At 35.6% G+C, this 17,742-nt stretch overlaps 1 protein-coding gene across 1 annotated transcript in view; it reads right to left on the bottom strand.

Moving 5' to 3' along the window:
• The window catches only part of LOC150108900 (chromatin remodeling protein domino-like), a 731,915-nt gene that overhangs the window by 651,216 nt on the left and 62,957 nt on the right, over positions 1–17,742 (bottom strand). Inside the window, exon 4 of the mRNA XM_090410792.1 lies at positions 5,754–6,923. Coding sequence (XP_090266918.1) covers positions 5,754–6,923 — 1,170 coding nt within the window. The remainder of the gene's footprint in view (positions 1–5,753; positions 6,924–17,742) is intronic.

The raw sequence follows: 17,742 nt of genomic DNA, 5'->3' as shown, positions 1-17,742 counted from the left end.
TCACAAAATCTCTCTTCGAACTCACTTTGCAACACGGCTAATTTTGTTGCATATTCATCAAGAGACAAACAGTTGGACTCAGCGAGAAGCTGAAAATTAGTTAAGTTTTTTTTTTTTTTTTTTGCGAGTTTTGCCTCCCAAAGTTTGAGCTTGGCAACAAAAGCTTTGATGTGATCGAAGAGAGTGAGCACCAGTTGATCTTTGGATTGTAACCGCGTATTTATGTTATTCATATGCAACGGGATGTCGGTCACAAAGGCACAGTCTGTCATCTACTTCGGATCATTGAATTCCACAATCAGCTTCCCCTCGGTTTGCATGAACTGTTGTATTTTGCTCCTTAAGTCAAAGAACCTTCCCTCTGCTCAACCAACGCACATCACTATAATAAACCACATCACCGTGATCCATGCACTCTTGAGTCAAAAACTCTTGGAATTGATGATGATTCAATCCTCCTGTCCTAATAATGTTGACGACAGCCACAATAACTTTCATGACATTCTCAAATCCAATAGTTTTCATGCACAAATTCTGGTGGATTAAACAGTAGTAACGGATGAAAGCTTTTCCTTCTAGTTCCGGTTCTTTCCATCGCAGCGAAACAACCCCTTCGTCCTTTCCCACCATAGCAGGAGCACCATCAGTTACCAAACCCTCGAGGTTGGTAAGCTGAGGTCGAAACGCAGGAGTGTTTTCTTGGCGGCTTCAAGAATATAACTTCCTTTCGTCGTTCCCTTCAGTGCAGGTACGAGTGGTAGCAATTCTTCTGTCACATGGAATTGTTGATCAATGCCACAGACAAAGATAGCCAGTTGTACTGTATCCTTCACATCTGTGCTCTCATCTAAAGCAAGTGAATATGACGTAAATTTGAATGACTGTTTGTTTTTAAAGTTCCTCCAATGTCATTGGCAAGTTCTTCGACACGTCGAGCTACAGTTACTCCTCGGTTTTTTAAACACTTCCTTATTATTTGGAATTTCCCCAGCAGCGATGAGACACTCTTTCACAAACTTGCTGTCCAAGGCGTTCGATTATTGAGCAATTTTTTCAGCTAATACATAACTTACTTTCTCTTCCCTCTGCCTTTTAAATCAATTTGGAGACAGTTCACTTTGTCCACGCGAAGCTGCCCTTGAAGATGATCGAAATTGGATGCATGCTTTGTCTCATAGTGTTGTTTTATATCGTATTCTTTTGATACTGACACTGACTCATTACGAATTAAACACACTGGCTTATCGTCGATTGGCACAAAAAAGTACAAATTGGTCCACATTTCATGAAAAACCTGACAAGAATCACTTCATTTACCCTTTTTACTTGTAGACGCTATAGTGATGGAAGGTGAACCCAAAAAATGATCCAAAATGGTTGTGTAATGGTTATTATCCAATGAATATGTCTCACACTAATGAAAAAAGTCTGACAATATAAAACCACAATAGGCTATGGCTGACACAATGAACCTACATGCTCTTATACACGAATATCACACTGTTCACGACTGACTGACTGTGGATGAGATCCTCTTGTATTTATATGAAAATAACGTAGTATTGAGAATCTTCGAGATGTATCCGGAAGGAACTAGACAGCACACTCGAATGAACTACTGCTTCAGCTATCTACCTGCAACGTTAGTACTAGTACTTAAGTACTGCTTGGCACTGGTAGATGGCTGAAGAAGCATGTCCATTTAATATTTATTTTTATAGAATTTTATGTAAAGTATCAAATGCACAGTGTTCCACGTGAATCTGGAAAGCATCTTACAATTCTAAATACCGCAGTATAGCTTAGTGCTCCGCGGGCTTCATTGAAATTATTTTTTATTTAATCGAGTTTTAATGTTAAGTAGTTATTTTGTCAAAATGGCCAGCAGGCCATGGCAAAGAGCTCCGCAGGCGACAGGTGGCCCATGGGCCATGCGTTGAAGACCCTTGATTTAAATTAAATTACAGGTATCAGTCTTAGTTTAGCCCTTGTCATTCATGCAAAAATCAATAAGAATAAAAATTAATTCATAATAAAATAATAAAATTCAAATTGGAAAATCACTCTTTCCAACACTCCAATTAACACTGAAGTCTATGGAAGGAGCCATGACTGTGAACGAGTTCAAAGCAAAGTATGATAGATACTGTGTGAATGTTAGATAGTGCTTGACATGATGCTTAGAGTCTCCTTTGTTGAGTTAAAGGACTCCACGGAGTAGCCCATAATAATAATCTAATCTGATACCATTGAATTACTTCACCATCAGATATTCTTAAATTATTTGATTTTGTAATATATTTTGGTTATTTCTCCTTTAAAAACAAATGATGGTATATCAGCAAATCAAAGGAACAGCAAGGACGATCCTATTTCTCCTGCTATCACCAACTTCCTCATGGCACACTTTGAACAACTTTTTCAATAACATTTCACCTTTCATCTAGACTTATTCACTGGTTCAGATATTCTTCATAGAATGGTTTTATAAAGAAACGTGTGAAACTTTAATTCACTGATTAAACAGATTCGATGGTCTGCATCTCTCCCCATTTGGGGGAGATAGTACTTTTTAAATCAACTAATTTTTCCTAACTTTATTTTGCTTATTATTGAAGTTAACTTACACAAGCTATTTACGTAGCACTTTTTAGAAATGTCTATTAATGTTTAACTGCCATTCTGTGATCTTGTACTGATGATGCCTATTATGCTTAGGCAAAAACAGCAGATCATACCACCATGCCACAGATCCTGTTCTGTTCATGATGCACTAACTACTCTGCTACACAGGCAGAATTAACTGCTGCTAGGAAAGCATTATGCAACAGTATGTTGTAGTTATATATTTCACTTACCTGAAGATATTTTTAAAGCATAGTGTAGATTTATAGTTCTATTCTATGACATCTTCCAATATTAACATGTTCAAGTCGGGAAGTGTTTCGCACATTTCATACCAACGGGACTTCTCGTTACTGTTTCTGCCACTTCCCCGTTGGGCAGGCAGGATGCAAAGATCTGATGCAAAGTTTTCACAGTGTGTTAGTTGCAACCCTTATGGTAGAATTTTATTGCCGCTCCAATTGGGCAGCCACACATCGACACAAAGTTTATGCGGCATGTTTGTTGTAACTCTTTCAGTCTTTCAGTTTTTGGCTTTTATGATCTGTCTTAATGACAGCAAAAATTTCAAATGCAGTCGAAAAATACTTATTTCATGTAATAACTGAAAATTTGGACAAATGTTAGGACAATTGTTTTTAGTTAGATGCTGTGTTTGGCAGTACAACAAACTGTTTTGCTCGAGTCTAAGAAGCATAGTTTCAGTGGAAAGGGACATGTTTCATTAGATAGTGCCATTTTTGTCCCAGTTGTCTTTAATTGCACTATTTGTTGATAAATATATTATACAGACTGCAATTGTCACTGTACCTTATTCAGTGATACAATAAACTACTTGTTTTTCTTGAGTATGCAGTATAGTGGCTGTTAGTGATTTATATTTAGCAAAAAAAAAAAAAATCCCTTTCCATCTATTAAGTTTGTTTGTTTTTTAATTATATCCATCATAAATGCAAATATGAAAGTCTAGAGTTTATAGGATCACATATTCTTCACTACATCCCCAGATACTCAAGTGCACATATAATATCACAGATGTAAATTATACATAATCATTTTACAGTACTAAAAGTATTTTTATTCATGCCTATTCTTTCTCTTCCTTAAATTTGCTATTCTTTACATCTTTTAGTAAATCAAGTGTAGTAACTAATAGTCAAATATATCATTCTCTCTCATTATTGTTTTCCTTTTCACTTGTCCTCCTCTTCTCAATGCAGTATTAGTTACAACTGAAGAAACCATTGTGAATAGTCCAATGACATGCAGGAATGAAAATGATAGTAAATTCACTTGTTTTAACAGACGGTTAGGTTTGTGGCTTGTAAGCTACGATGATCCCAACCTGAACATGTTAACAAATAAAACCTATATATATATATGGTTTTTTTTTTTTTTTTGAAAAATTCATAGGAATATAACTATCAAATTTCAGAGAAGTATTCAAGTATTCAGTATTGCTATTGTATAAAATATATAAACTTATTAGTTATATATAAGACAGAAAAATTTTTTTTCAGATGGATATAACATTATGCTGCCATTTGAAATTACTTCATTTCAAATCCGTATATCCAGTTTAGCACACAAATAGCTGAAATATAAATTATGTTTACAATTAAAACAATATATTTCATAGTAATAACTAAACCTCCTCAATAATGCTCAATAAAGGAACGGTAATGGGATAATTATTCCATTGTTACGACAATTTTGTTATATTACATTGCTGTGCATCTAACAGTTAAAAAAATTAAAGATAAAATATTAAAAATAAAGTATCTATAATGTATTACTCCATAAAAATTACCTGAAAGAGTATTAAATGAAGGGCTGTACTACAAACATAAACATTAAGCATTCTTTCTTTTAAGGTTACACGGCGATCAGCATTCATATTTATAAATTTACGGACACAAAAACACACGTGCTGAAAAGATTATTTTATTAATTATTAATAAAATGGAACTTGACGTTTCGACCCCTGTATTGAGGTCATCATCAGAAGAATACATGCGTATAAGGAACCAAGCTACACGCTCTAGCACCATATGCAGGTAAACTAAATCTACGTAGTTAATTACTCCTTTTTCTTAGCCTGACCTCTAGTGATTTAAAAAAAAAAAAAAAAAATTACAACTACAATAAACTGCTAAAGTCCTCATGTATTAATATTCTTCTGGATTTGTACAGTTCTGATTGTAATAATATGATTTCCTTCATTTGCTGTTGAATGTTACAAACATTTCACCAGGTTGTCTTCTTGTAGTGAGATTTTTCTTCAGCTAGTTTGGCTTGTTATACAGGTTGTAGATGGGTCTTCCACATTCTTGGAATGGTTAGGCCATCATTTTTGTTGAGATTTGGGTTATGTTTGAGCATTTCACGACTCTTTAAATTTCCTCTCAAACCAGGTTTTGGTGCGGTGTAGGGACTTGGTATTTTTCCAATCAATTCTGTGGTATGTTTGGAGTGCATGGTCAGAAAGGCCGTTTTTTCCAAAATGGAGGTATTTAATGTGTCGTTTGTGTTCGTCTTGTCTAATTGGGATAGTTCGCCCTGTTTCATGGTATGTTGCATGTGCATTGTATGTTCAGTTGGTTACCGACAAATAATACTGTTCTAGTATTTTAATAATATATATACAAAGCGTTAGCAATTATAAATGATTAAAAATATAACATGAAATTAATCCATAATATGCGTAAATTATATTATGATTACACAAAGAAGTATTAGAAATGCATTACTAAATATGCCTACATTAGGAAAGGAAAAGTGAATACTAATTGTTTTTTTCTGAACTCATTTCTTCAAGCAGGTATCCTGCCTAGGACACTAAGTAGGCCAGATATTAAGTAATTTAATGTATGTATTTTCCTTTCGATGTAATTTTTAATAAATATCATCCATGACACTGAAATTTTTGGCACTGGCTATGCCACTTCATCACAAAATTTTCTCAATATGATTACTGCATGCTAAACTTATTTATGAATTTTTCATTTTTTTAATTAAGAATGAAATGAACAAAAACAGGAATATCTCAAAAAGGAATATAACTCAATGAATGAAAATCTGCTTTATGAACACTATATGAAATTTACATTAATTAAAAAATAAAATACCTTGTAAATGTACTGAAGAAGAAAGTGGAGCTCCTGCTGACAAAAGTGTAGGGACTGAAGAAACAGTCGCCTTTGTTTCCAGAAACAATTTCTGTTCTTCTTCATCATCATCACTGTCTAATGCATTTGTCCTGAGAAATGACCGAAGTTGTGGCACTGATCTTTTTCGCCATACCCAGAAATCCATCATGTTTCCACCATTTTGCAGAAAAAATAATTCTGTCAAATATTCATGGTATTTATCACGGTTTATTTTTAGTTCATGAATTCTATAATCACAGATTTGCTTTCTCTTAATTCCTATCTCCTCATTAGCAGGTGGTTTCTCTTCTAGTTTTATCCTCTTTGGTTTAGGACTGGAGAGAAGACTTGGACTGCTAGATGCTAGCGACATAGTCAAAGAAGGATAGCTAGAAGTAGACAAAATTGTCCCCGACGTTTCTGTTGTGGATGTTATGTATGACGGTGAACTATTTACAGCTGATAGAGCAATACTAACTGGATTAACAGCACTATTATTTACACTAGTCAATAAACCACTTGACAGAGGTCTTTTATGTGTACTAGTCTGTGCAAGTGCACTGTGACTAACTACTGAAGAACTACCTTTCTGTTGTGTAGAACTCAAAGAAGCCACATTTATACCACCATTTGAACTCCCTAAATGCTGATTATTAGCTGAAGATGGCGCTGTATTTGAGGAAGCACTAGCAAGGCTATAAGAATGAACCTTCGTAACATCTGCAGACTGAACCACAGTTGACGAAACTGTATCCATCAGAGAGGATTGTGAATGTGCTTGGGTTGAGTGTGCTGTAGCAATCCGCACTGCTACTGTATCCTGCCGTGCTGCTCCACCTCCTGTTACATTTCTTTGAGACATTGTTCCAGCACATACAGGTAGGGTTAATACAGTACAACTTGGAGCAACTTTCTGCAAATGCAGATTTTGAACATTTAAAGCTACTGGAGGAGATGATTCTTGTGAATGAGCTTGCTGCTGTTGCTGGATAGAGACATTCTGAGAGCTGGTCCGTACATTATATCCCTGGGTTGCAGCTGCTAATATGCGGGCTAAGCTTTGTGGTGAACTAATAGTGTAGGTGGGAGTTGGCGTTGTAACTAATGACTCTGTTCCTCCAGTATGCACAGTATTTTGCTGCAATGATACTGAAAATTACAAAAATAAGAGTATAACAATTATCTATATTAATTATCACATAATAAATAATCATGAATAAGATAAAATGTTTTTAGGATCACTAATAAATATTAAATATCACATCACAGTTCATCATAAATTATAATGAATTCTGTTCTTATTCCCATTTTGTAAATGGTAAATTGAAGATGCATATAACAAAATAAGCAGAAGTGGTATGGTAAGGACCAGTAGAATAAATTTATATAGAATAAGAGAGAAATTAGCCAACACTTGCAATATAAAGACAGTTTTTAACTTTTGAATCAGAGTTGGGTTAGAAATAAAACGGCTGATCAAAGACTAGAGACCACAGATATAAGTTCTGTGAAAAATTAAGCAAGTGAACAGATGACATCAATGACAGTATCATATTAAAAATGAAGCAAATATGACACTGTTAGCATTCAAGACTGCATGATCAGAACTAATCTAAGATGACATGGTCACTTATCAGAACAGATGAGGAAATGTTAGCAAAATATGTGTCTGATGCCTGAATGGCAGGAGGAAGTACTGATGTAGTTAAAAGTGCCTTAGAAGTATATGAAAATTTTGATATTAGTGACCACACAAATAACGGATTGATTTGGAAGAAAACTGCTGAAGTGAAGCTAATAATGATGTCAAAATTAATCTTGCAGTGCAGTCGACTAACTATAGCAAACTCTGAGGAAACAGTCTTTTAGGGTTCATTTGCTATAGCTATGAAACACTACAAAGAGTCAACTACACTATCGTCATATCCTATATACCCCTTGAGGTTGCATATAAGTTATGAAATGGTGCCAAATTCTATAAGTTTGAATTCTCCATATTATCAATACTTCATCTATGCAATGTTTCCAAATGTCAGATATAATAAATGTACATACAGTGTCTTGGCTCTCTCCAGTCATGTACCATTTTCTACAGATCTAAACTATCACCATCTACATCTGCAATAAAGTGGAACAAATCTGAATTCTTCCACCGGTGTTGTGAGATTGCAGGGAAAAAAAAGATATTAGAATAAACAAAAATTATGTTCCACCCTAGTTACGTGAATATAAACCTTAGCTATAACTATGATTAAACTAAAGCATCAAGAGAGCACACACAAACTGAAAAATGCCAACATGTCCACAATAATTTGAAACAATTGGAATCAATCCTTTCTTAGAGTAATAACACTTACAGGGTGTTCGGGATAAATTTGACAGTTTCGTAAGGAAAAAGAAAATCTTCTTTGTATCTATTAAATTTAATGAATTGACAAAAAAACATTACAGGCAGAGTTAATTACAATACTATCAACAAGATTTACTCAAAATAACCACCATTAGCATCGATCACAGCTTCAATTCTGCTTCGGAACCTCGAACAAGCTGATGCTACAGTCTCCCTGGGAAGGGCCGCAAAAACTGTTTTAATTTTATCCATTAACTGGGCTTTTGTATTACTGGAAGTGCGATTGGTGTCTTTTTCAACTGCGCCTCATACAAAATAATCCATGGGGTTAAGGTCTGGGGAGTTTGGAGGCCAAACATTTGGACTGGTGAAGTCGTAGAAATTTTCAGACAACCATTTTTGACTTTTCCCAGAGGTGTGGCAAGGGGCCGAATCCTGCTGCCATACATACGGCCTACCATTGGCTACCCTTGTTATCCAGGGCTTGACTACAGTTAGCAACTCCACGAACAAAGCCCGAATTCCAATGCCAGGGTTCTTCAACACCTGTTCCTGCAGATTTGCGAGGAATTCTGCTGTACGAACGCAATCAGATCGTCTGCTAGGGATCTTTCTTCTTGCTACATCCTCGTAGTCACCATTGCAAGTCTCTAGTTCATGCCTGATTGTTTTTACTGTATTCAGGGAGCATTGGGCAGCAGTCGTAATATCCTTATTTTGATGGCGGGCACGAATCATCATGATACAAGTTATTCTCTTCCATGATTCAGGTGGGTTCCAGCTATCCATCCTTTCTGACATCTTGTATATGAATGAAGAAGGGTCCAAACTTTTAAATGAAGAGAAGTGTGTGTTAATACATGTAACTTACGGAAAAATATAATTAATTATAAATATGTCAAATTTATCCCGAACACCCTGTACTATATTTTTAATATTCATGTTTATGTTGCTGTGAATATTAGTTTCTTCTCTATATATTTGCATCCAAATAAGGTTCTTTGATAGAAGGATGAAACAAGTAGTGTCATTAAATTAACAATAGTTAATTCTACTTTTTTGTTTCCTTAGGTATTAAAAACATTTTTGGAAAATTTATCTAATAGCAGATCACATAATAAAGTTTATAAATGAACTGTTTATATATAAGGTACCCATTAATTATACATATATGCTAATATATGTATAATTAATGGGTACCTTATGAAGGTTTTGCACCATAAGGGAATTTTTAGACAAGTCAAAAATTACTCTTATGTATAGTGACAGCACTATATATGTTTTTATTACAACTTAGAGTATTTCTCTTTCAATATCGCTGCTTATATATATATAAATTAGTTTGAATGACTATATACCAAAAATGAAAAAGAAAAGGTTTAATGTTAAGATACTACTAGTTCAACTTTTTTGGGTATCACAGGCACAGAATTATATAAAATAACAGAGACATGATAAAATTACATTAACAGATCTAGTACAAAACACAATGGTACATTTTAAAACAGGAATGCGTGCTGGAGTTCCAATTGAAGTTGGCTACGTGCGTGAGCTATCATGAGTGCACCAATACTGGACAGTGGCAATGTGTGCATCAGAAAGATTGTAGCTAAGGCTGTTGTTAATATGGGATGAATCGAACGATATTTCTCTAGATTCGATAATCTTTCTTTTGAGTTCATCATAACACACATGGATATTAGAAGTTTGTGGCCAGTCTACAAGGTGTTGGCGGCCTTCATCCGAGTTGACAGAGAAGAGAACATGGCTAGAGAGAGCGCTGGCCCTGGTCCTATTGTAGGAGATGTCTCTTTGGTGTTTTTCCATACATAAAAGGATGGATTTACTGTCTGGCCATAATATGATTTCCCACATTCACACAAAATTTTGTAGACTCCTGGATACTGAATAGGAAAATGTTTCACTTTAGGTCTACTTAGTATGGAGCGAAGTTTTGGAAACGTAGTGAAGCAAATTCTAATATTGAATTTCTTAAGAATTTTTGCCAGTTTTGGGGTGAAGAATCTTCAATAGCAGTTGAGCGATGGAAAGAGAAAAATTCATCAATCTTTTTAAGAGAGAGACCATTGTTGACAAAAGTCCTTTTTCAATTTCATCTGTTAGTAAAGATCTGGCTCGATGTGCCAGGATTGAAATAATACCAAATTTTTGTGGAGGGTAGTGATGGGAAGAAGCATGAAGGTATCTGTCTGTCTGTGTGGGTTTTCTAGACAATCTCAACAAGTTTCATAGAAAATCAATTTTATCTATGAACTGGAATCCAACGACTGTCTCCCCTGTATGGACTTAAAACTTACGAGATGCGCTGAAAATATCAAAATCTCCCTCCATTTTTAGAAAACCCACACACACAGACAGATACCTTCATGCTTCTTCCTATCACTATTCTCCGTGAAAATTTGGTATTATTTCAATCTTAGCACATCGAGCCAGATCTTTACTAACAGATGAAACAGAAATTGAAAATGAACTCCATTTACTAAAAAGGACTTTTGTCCGCAATGGTTTCTCTCTTAAAAAAGATTGATGAATTTTTCTCTTTCCATCGCTCAACTGCTATTGAAGATTCTTTTCCCCCAAGAGCTTTTATATTGTTGCCATACATTAGCTCTCTCTCCCCAAAACTGGCAAAAATTCTTAAGAAATTAAACATTAGAACTTGCTTCACTACGTTTCCAAAACTTCACTCCATACTAAGTAGACCTAAAGTGAAACATCTTCCTATTCAGTATCCAGGAGTCTACACGATTTTGTGTGAATGTGGGAAACCATATCATGACCAGACAGCTAAATCCATTATTTTACGTATGGAAGAACACCAAAGAGACATCCCCTACAATAGGACCAGGGCAAGTGCTCTCTCTAGCCACGTTCTCTTCTCTATCAATTCGGATGGCCGCCAACACCTCGTAGACTGGCCGCAAACTTATATCATGTGTGTTATGATGAACTCAAAAGAAAGATTATTGAATCTAGAGAAATATCACTCGATTTATCCTCCCTAGCTACAATCTTTCTGACGCACACACTGCCACTGTCCAATATCGGCGCACTCGTGACGGCTCATGCATGTAGTCAAATTCAATCAGAACTCCAGCACGCATTCCTGTTTTAAAATGTACTATTGTGTTTTATACTAGATCTGTTGATGTAATTTTATCATGTCTCTGTTATTTTATATAATTCTTTGCCTGTGATACCTGAAGAAGTTGATTTATTCAACAAAACTAGTAGTATCTTAACATTAAATCTTTTCTTTTTCATTCTCGGTATATAGTCATTCAAACTAATTTTTTATAACATTATCTACCGAGTAAATATGAACGATAATATATATAATAGGTTTTCCATTTGCTATGACGAGCACCTTTGTATCTTTACATTATACACAATTTTAACTCAAATGTATGTTTCCTGACAATATTGAATAATTAAAATAAAGAATCTAGAAAAAGATAACTTGACAGAACATGATATTCACTATACAAGTGTCAAACAGGAAAAAAGACTGAATCATTTCATATGTAGCATAACTCTGGAAAGCTGCCACTTAATGCATCTTACTCCATGAGCATTCATGAAGTAAGGTGCATAAAGTGGTGCTATAACAATCTGCATAAGCTGTATGTATGCCTGCATAGTATTTCCATATGCTGAAAAACTGTTATTATAAACCTACAGAAATATTTACGTAACACTGAATAAATAGTGTTACTATAAGATCAGTTGCATATAAAAGCACTCACGATATAGTTTAATGAAATAATTATAGCACAAAGAGAAATAATTAAACAGCAGGTTTAATCATTTCAATATTTCCTCTCTGTCACAGAAACATCTTCAGGAATGCATTGTTAAAATTGTAATAACAAACACACAAGAAACAATAAGTAGAAGAAATGAAATTAGACTAGAAGACTAAAGTCTTATGAGGAGTGCTTTCTGTGGGTGCTGTTGGCTAGCCTTAGATGTTGGGTGGGAGGCCTAAGTATTAAAGGTAACCAAATCTTAGGAAGCTTAACACAACCATATTTATTAAGATTAGGATAGTTCTTTAAATTTGGCATTGATTTTCAAATACAAACTTGAAAGTCTTTCAAGTTTGTATTTGCTGTGATGGAGCATGATCGTTTTATTTCATGTGATTCTGTTCAAGGTATCCAAAGGCATGGTCTGCTAAACCTGACTGACCATAGTTGTGGCAACAGATCTGTGTTCTTCCAAGAAGATGTTAGTAGATCTCCCAGTTTGACTATAATATGATAAGTTGCAAGGACAAGGAACCCTGAAAACACCTGGAACAAAGAAGGGAGGAAGTGGATCCTTAGGAGAGCAGAGAAGGAAAGCCAGCTGTGAGGTTTGAAAGCAGTGCAGAGATATCTTTAAACTTATAGCTAATTTTTCTCTAAAGTGCCCCGGGAATAGTAATTACTGAGGCCCTATGCTCTGCAGAGAGTGAAGAGGATAAGTAAGTAGTAATGGCATTACTGTAGTAGTCTTTATGTCGAGAGGGATGTGAGGAGGTGGAAAGGAGAGATAATTTGTAGATCTCTTCAGCATTGGCACCATTGGACAGAAAGGTCTGGCCAATAAAAGCAAGTTCCACTGTAAACAAAGCTTGGGTGGAAGAGAGAGGTTAGAGGATCTGTTGACAAGGGTTTTGGTTTTGATGACACTATATTTTTCAGAACGGTGATGATAGCAAAGTTTCATTTATTTATCTACCAGTGTGGGTGGGTTTACTATAAATTGCAAAAGAAAGGGTGCCACTGGGCAAATGTGTGATATGAGTATCTAAAAAAAGACAAGCTTTCTTTTTCAATAGTGAACTGAATATTGCTGATTATTGACGTGGAGGAAGAAAGAGTCTAATTGTGTCTGAGCCATGTTGACAAATAGAGAACACATCATTAATGTATCTTAACCAAATAGAAGGTTTGAGACTTGCAGTATCAACAGCAGGTTTTTCAAAATGTTTCATGTAGGAATTGGCCTGGGGGGGGGGGGGGATTTTCTTGATTTTATCCCATACAATCTTTGAACTGGTTGTTTGATTAATTGATGAAGTAAATTGGACCTCTGAAATCTCATATAATGTGCACTGATCTCAGCACTCTTGAAAGTTATTAAGTTTGATGTGATGAGGGATCTACAAAATATACTCCACACTCTGTGTTGATCATTTTTGACTGTATGGCATTGAGTTCCACCATGGTTTTGAATCAAGTGGAAATCAAGATGACATTTTTGGAACTGAAGCTGGACAATGCAGTCTGTTACATATTTGACTGCTTCAATGATGAGTTTGATTGACAGTATCAGCCTTAAATTTTGCAAGACAGTAAAAAAATATTTCAGTCAGCCTGATTCATTTTCCACATGGGCATCCATGTAGGAGTACATGGTTCATGTGTAGACACTGAAAATAACAGGAAAATGATCACTTGCATAGATGTTGTCTTCGACATTCCATGTAAGCAGTGAAAAAGTGGCAGGACAGCAAATTGCAAGAGAGATTGCAGAATATGAACAGGTAGGCAAATGGCAAGAGGGGAGGTCATTAATATTGTCAAGGATTTGTTCAATGATATAACATTGTCTATTTGTGTTGGCACTGCCCCACAGAATACTGTGATGATTAAAGTCGCACATAAGAAGTATGGGTTCAGGAAGTTGCAAGATAAGGTTATCAAGATCAATTTAATTTAAATCAACTCCCAGTGATAGTTAAATTTGACATACTGTAACAAGAAATCCCATGAATAAATGAATTGCTACTGTTCTGGAAGATGCTCCTTTCCATCATGTTCATGATGGAAAGGAGTATCTTCCACAGCAGGACTATCTCCAGTTCAATCCTTGCACACAACAGTGAAATTGCTTAAGGTAGGGTCCTCATTGAATCTTAAATGCGTTTCCTGCAGACAGAAACAGAAAGGTTTGTGTTTCTGTAGTAAAATCTTCATATCATCAACATCCTGATGAAACCCATGATAGTTCCATTACAAAAAATTTCCTACTGTTTTGGTTTTGTGGAAGTGTCCAGTTTTTGAGAGGTTGAGGGTTTACTTTTGTCAAGTTTATATTTATCTGATTTTGAGAAGTAGGGATGGCCAGTGTCCTCTTCCTGTGGAAAAATACGCACAGGACTATCTCCCTGACAGTTGACATATTTATCTTTCTTTGCAAAGCAAGATTTGTTATTATGCTCTTTACTACCAAATCAGACACATGGGGGTAGAGCCGTGATAGGCAGTTTGTTTCTGACATTTAAAGCATCTTAGTGGATTAGGGATGCACAGTCTAACAGGACAGTTGAGATACCTTACTTTAACAGATATTGGAGGCTTAGGAGTATCAAAAGTAAGGATGATGTTTCTGGATGGAACCAGGTGACTATCCCTACGGATGAGGATGCACCTCATACCAGTCACCCCATGGAGTGAAATGGTGGGGTTACTCCAGATGCTATACGAGCAACACGCAACCCTTGGACCCTGTCCCTGGACAATGAGATGGGCGTATCAAAAGTAAAGATGATGTTATTGGTCAGAACCAGCTGACCATTCCTACATATAAAGATGTGCCTCACAACTGTCAATCTCTGATCTTTAAGTTCTGAACATATCTCTTCATCATGAACATGAAGGAGATCATCCCATTCTGATATCACTCCTCTACAAGAATTGAGTGCTTTATGAAGTGTTACTGTGACTGGTATTCCACCCATTGATTTTGGTCTCAGCAATTTCTCTGAATGTTGCTGACATGATGTTTCCACAAGGATATCAACAGAATGTAATTTCTTAACAGTTTTGGAAGATCCTGCCAGTCCTTCAAACCCTTTTGAATAAAAAAAAAGGTTGACATTTTCCCTATTGGCTCTTCACCTGTTAAGTGAATGATCAGAAACACTGGTACATTTGTACTGTGAATAATTTCTGTGAATTTGTGAATAATTCATGCTCAAGGGGTTTTTGATTCAGCCAGAGAACTGAGCCACAAATGGATGCCCAATGACTGGCAAGCAATGACTGCGCTCAGGAGTAGAATGCCAGAACTACCACAAACATTACACTAGCACCACAGCAAACCCTGGACCACAGGATGAGAGACTTTCCGCAACACTGTTGAGCCTTGCAGGCAAGCCCACTAGCAGACTCATCCTGGCCAGTCCATCCAGAACTGCATGTCTCACAGAAGAAGAAGCCAAAGTAGTGCACAAGACTACCAAGATCCTCTCTTTCTGGGTGTCCAATGCACTGCACAGCAAACATGGAGGCAGGGCATTGGATCCCTCTGAAGGTGGTCAAGAAAAAAGGATAGCAAAATACAGGACAAGGAGAGCAAAGAAAATGAGGAAGCATGAGAAGTGCCAGTACTGTGACTGGGACTCCTCCACCACAAACAGGTGACCCACAGGGGGGACCCCAGTAAGGACAGCAAAATTAAAAAGATCAATAATGTCAGAAAGGAAAGCATTTGTCAGTAAATTTAGAGTGTATAAAGGGGATTATCTGTGAATAAGGAGATGACAAAGCTTACCATAATATCATTATTATTTAAAACTAAATTCTGGATTAAGGGTTTTAATAAAATGTGTGAAATTTTTTATATAAGAAGAAGTGTAGCCAGTAACTGGAATTAAAGAGTAAGCTAACTGTTTGGATAATTTAAAGGAGATGGAGTCAGTAGCATCCACTATGAGACAGAGAGAGGGTAATTGGATTTATGAATTTTTGGCAATTCATATATCTGGGAGGGGCAAGAACTAAAAGGTTTGAGTTTTTTCACAACTTCAGAAGGCCAAGATGTAACATTTTTTAGAAGCCTTTTTACTGTTTTTTTTTTTTTCTGAGTCTATGTAGGATTATAATCTTGTGGCTTATAAATGGTGAGGTTTTTGAGCAGAACATTCATTTTCCAATTTGAGGACAACTCTAGCATCACCTCTGCCAGCTCTAGTAATAATTATGTTGTTGACTTTGCAAAGTTTAAGCAATGTGTGAGGTTGGAGAAATGGCTTTTTTGGTGGCGAATTTGTGATAAGATGTTAGCTATGTCAAGTCTGATGCTGTTAAAAACATTAGGAGGTAAGTTCTAAACTAGGAACTTGTGGAGACATTACTGCAAAGTTGTGACCAAGGCTAAGAAAACTAATGGCTGTTTCGTTGAGTCTTTTTGACAACAGGTTAACAACACCTTATAGTGGATGAACTTTGCAGTGAGAAGAACTACAAAGATTGTTTCAATGTGTGTTATTACAATTTTAACATTGTATTCCCGAAGATACTTACAGAAAGATATTTAAATTTAAATGAGATAGCCAAAGATTATGGAATGATAATATCAACAGAAAAATCAAAAACAATGGCCTTTAAAGGACAACGTCCAGTAAGAACTAAAATAGTAATAGATAAGATTTTAGAACAGTTGAATTCATTTAACTACCTATGATGTATGATTACATATGAAAATGAAAGAGATATAAACCTGAAAATTGCTAAATATTTAAAAATAACAGATGTAATTAACTCTATATTTAAATCAAACCTAGTACAAAAACAAACCAGACTAAAAGTATACAATACATTAACCATACTAGTCCTATTGTATGGGAGTGAAATCTGGACAATAAAACAAAAAGACAAACAAAGATTAATAACAGCTGAAATGAAGTTTATGAGAAAAACTGCAAAGTATACTCTATCTTATCACAAAAGAAATTATGAAAGAATTAAACCAGGAATCAGTAATAGAAAAAATTAAAAAATATAAACATAAATGGATGGAACACGATGAAAGAATGAAAACAGAAAGATTACCAAAACAAGCCTTAAACAAACCATTAGGAAAAAGAAAACCAGGACGTCCTCTTAAGAGTTTCAACGATGACCTCTAGGGCCAGAACAGGCCACTCTAGGGCTAAATCCTTGACAGGCATGATGATGATGATTCCTGAAGATGTCTCTGTAACAGAGACGAAATACGTTTAAACCTGCTGTTTAATTATTTCTCTTTGTACTGTAATTATTCCATTAAACTGTATTGTGAGTGTAAACGAGCACCAAAGCCTAAATACTCATTTAAAATAAGAACAAGATAACTTTCACTATTTAGTTACTTATCCCCTTACATTATATAATTCACTTTTGAAATTACACTGATAATGTTGAAATATCAACATTATCAGAAATAACTATAATTAAATATCTATTATCTGCATTATAAAAACCTTTCCTAACTAAAAAATCACAAATATGCCACAGTAATTAAACAATAGGAATCCCCTCTATGTATATAGTAGCGTGTTTAAGGATTAAAAACAATTTGGTTGTAATTAAATTAAAATTTAACTGATAAATTGACTTTTGGAATAGTGAGACAGCCGTTCTGGTTAAGATTGGGTCTATGATGCAAGGCTTCAGCACTTTCTTTATATAAATGCTCATGTTTATATTTATTTATTCACATGGAGTTTCCTCCCTTTTACTCCCCCGTCCTATTGGGGCGAATTGAGCCCCCTCATGGGGGGGGGGGGGGTAAGTATTTATGGCTGTAGATCCATGTGTGTTCACGGGGCTGGTTTGCCTGCTT

This window comes from Typopeltis vanoorti, chromosome 2, assembly GCF_054136105.1.
Source record: "Typopeltis vanoorti isolate ZY-2024b chromosome 2, IOZ_Tvanoo_1.0, whole genome shotgun sequence".
Lineage (NCBI taxonomy): Eukaryota > Metazoa > Arthropoda > Arachnida > Uropygi > Thelyphonidae > Typopeltis > Typopeltis vanoorti.
This window is presented reverse-complemented; position numbering and strand designations above follow the sequence as displayed.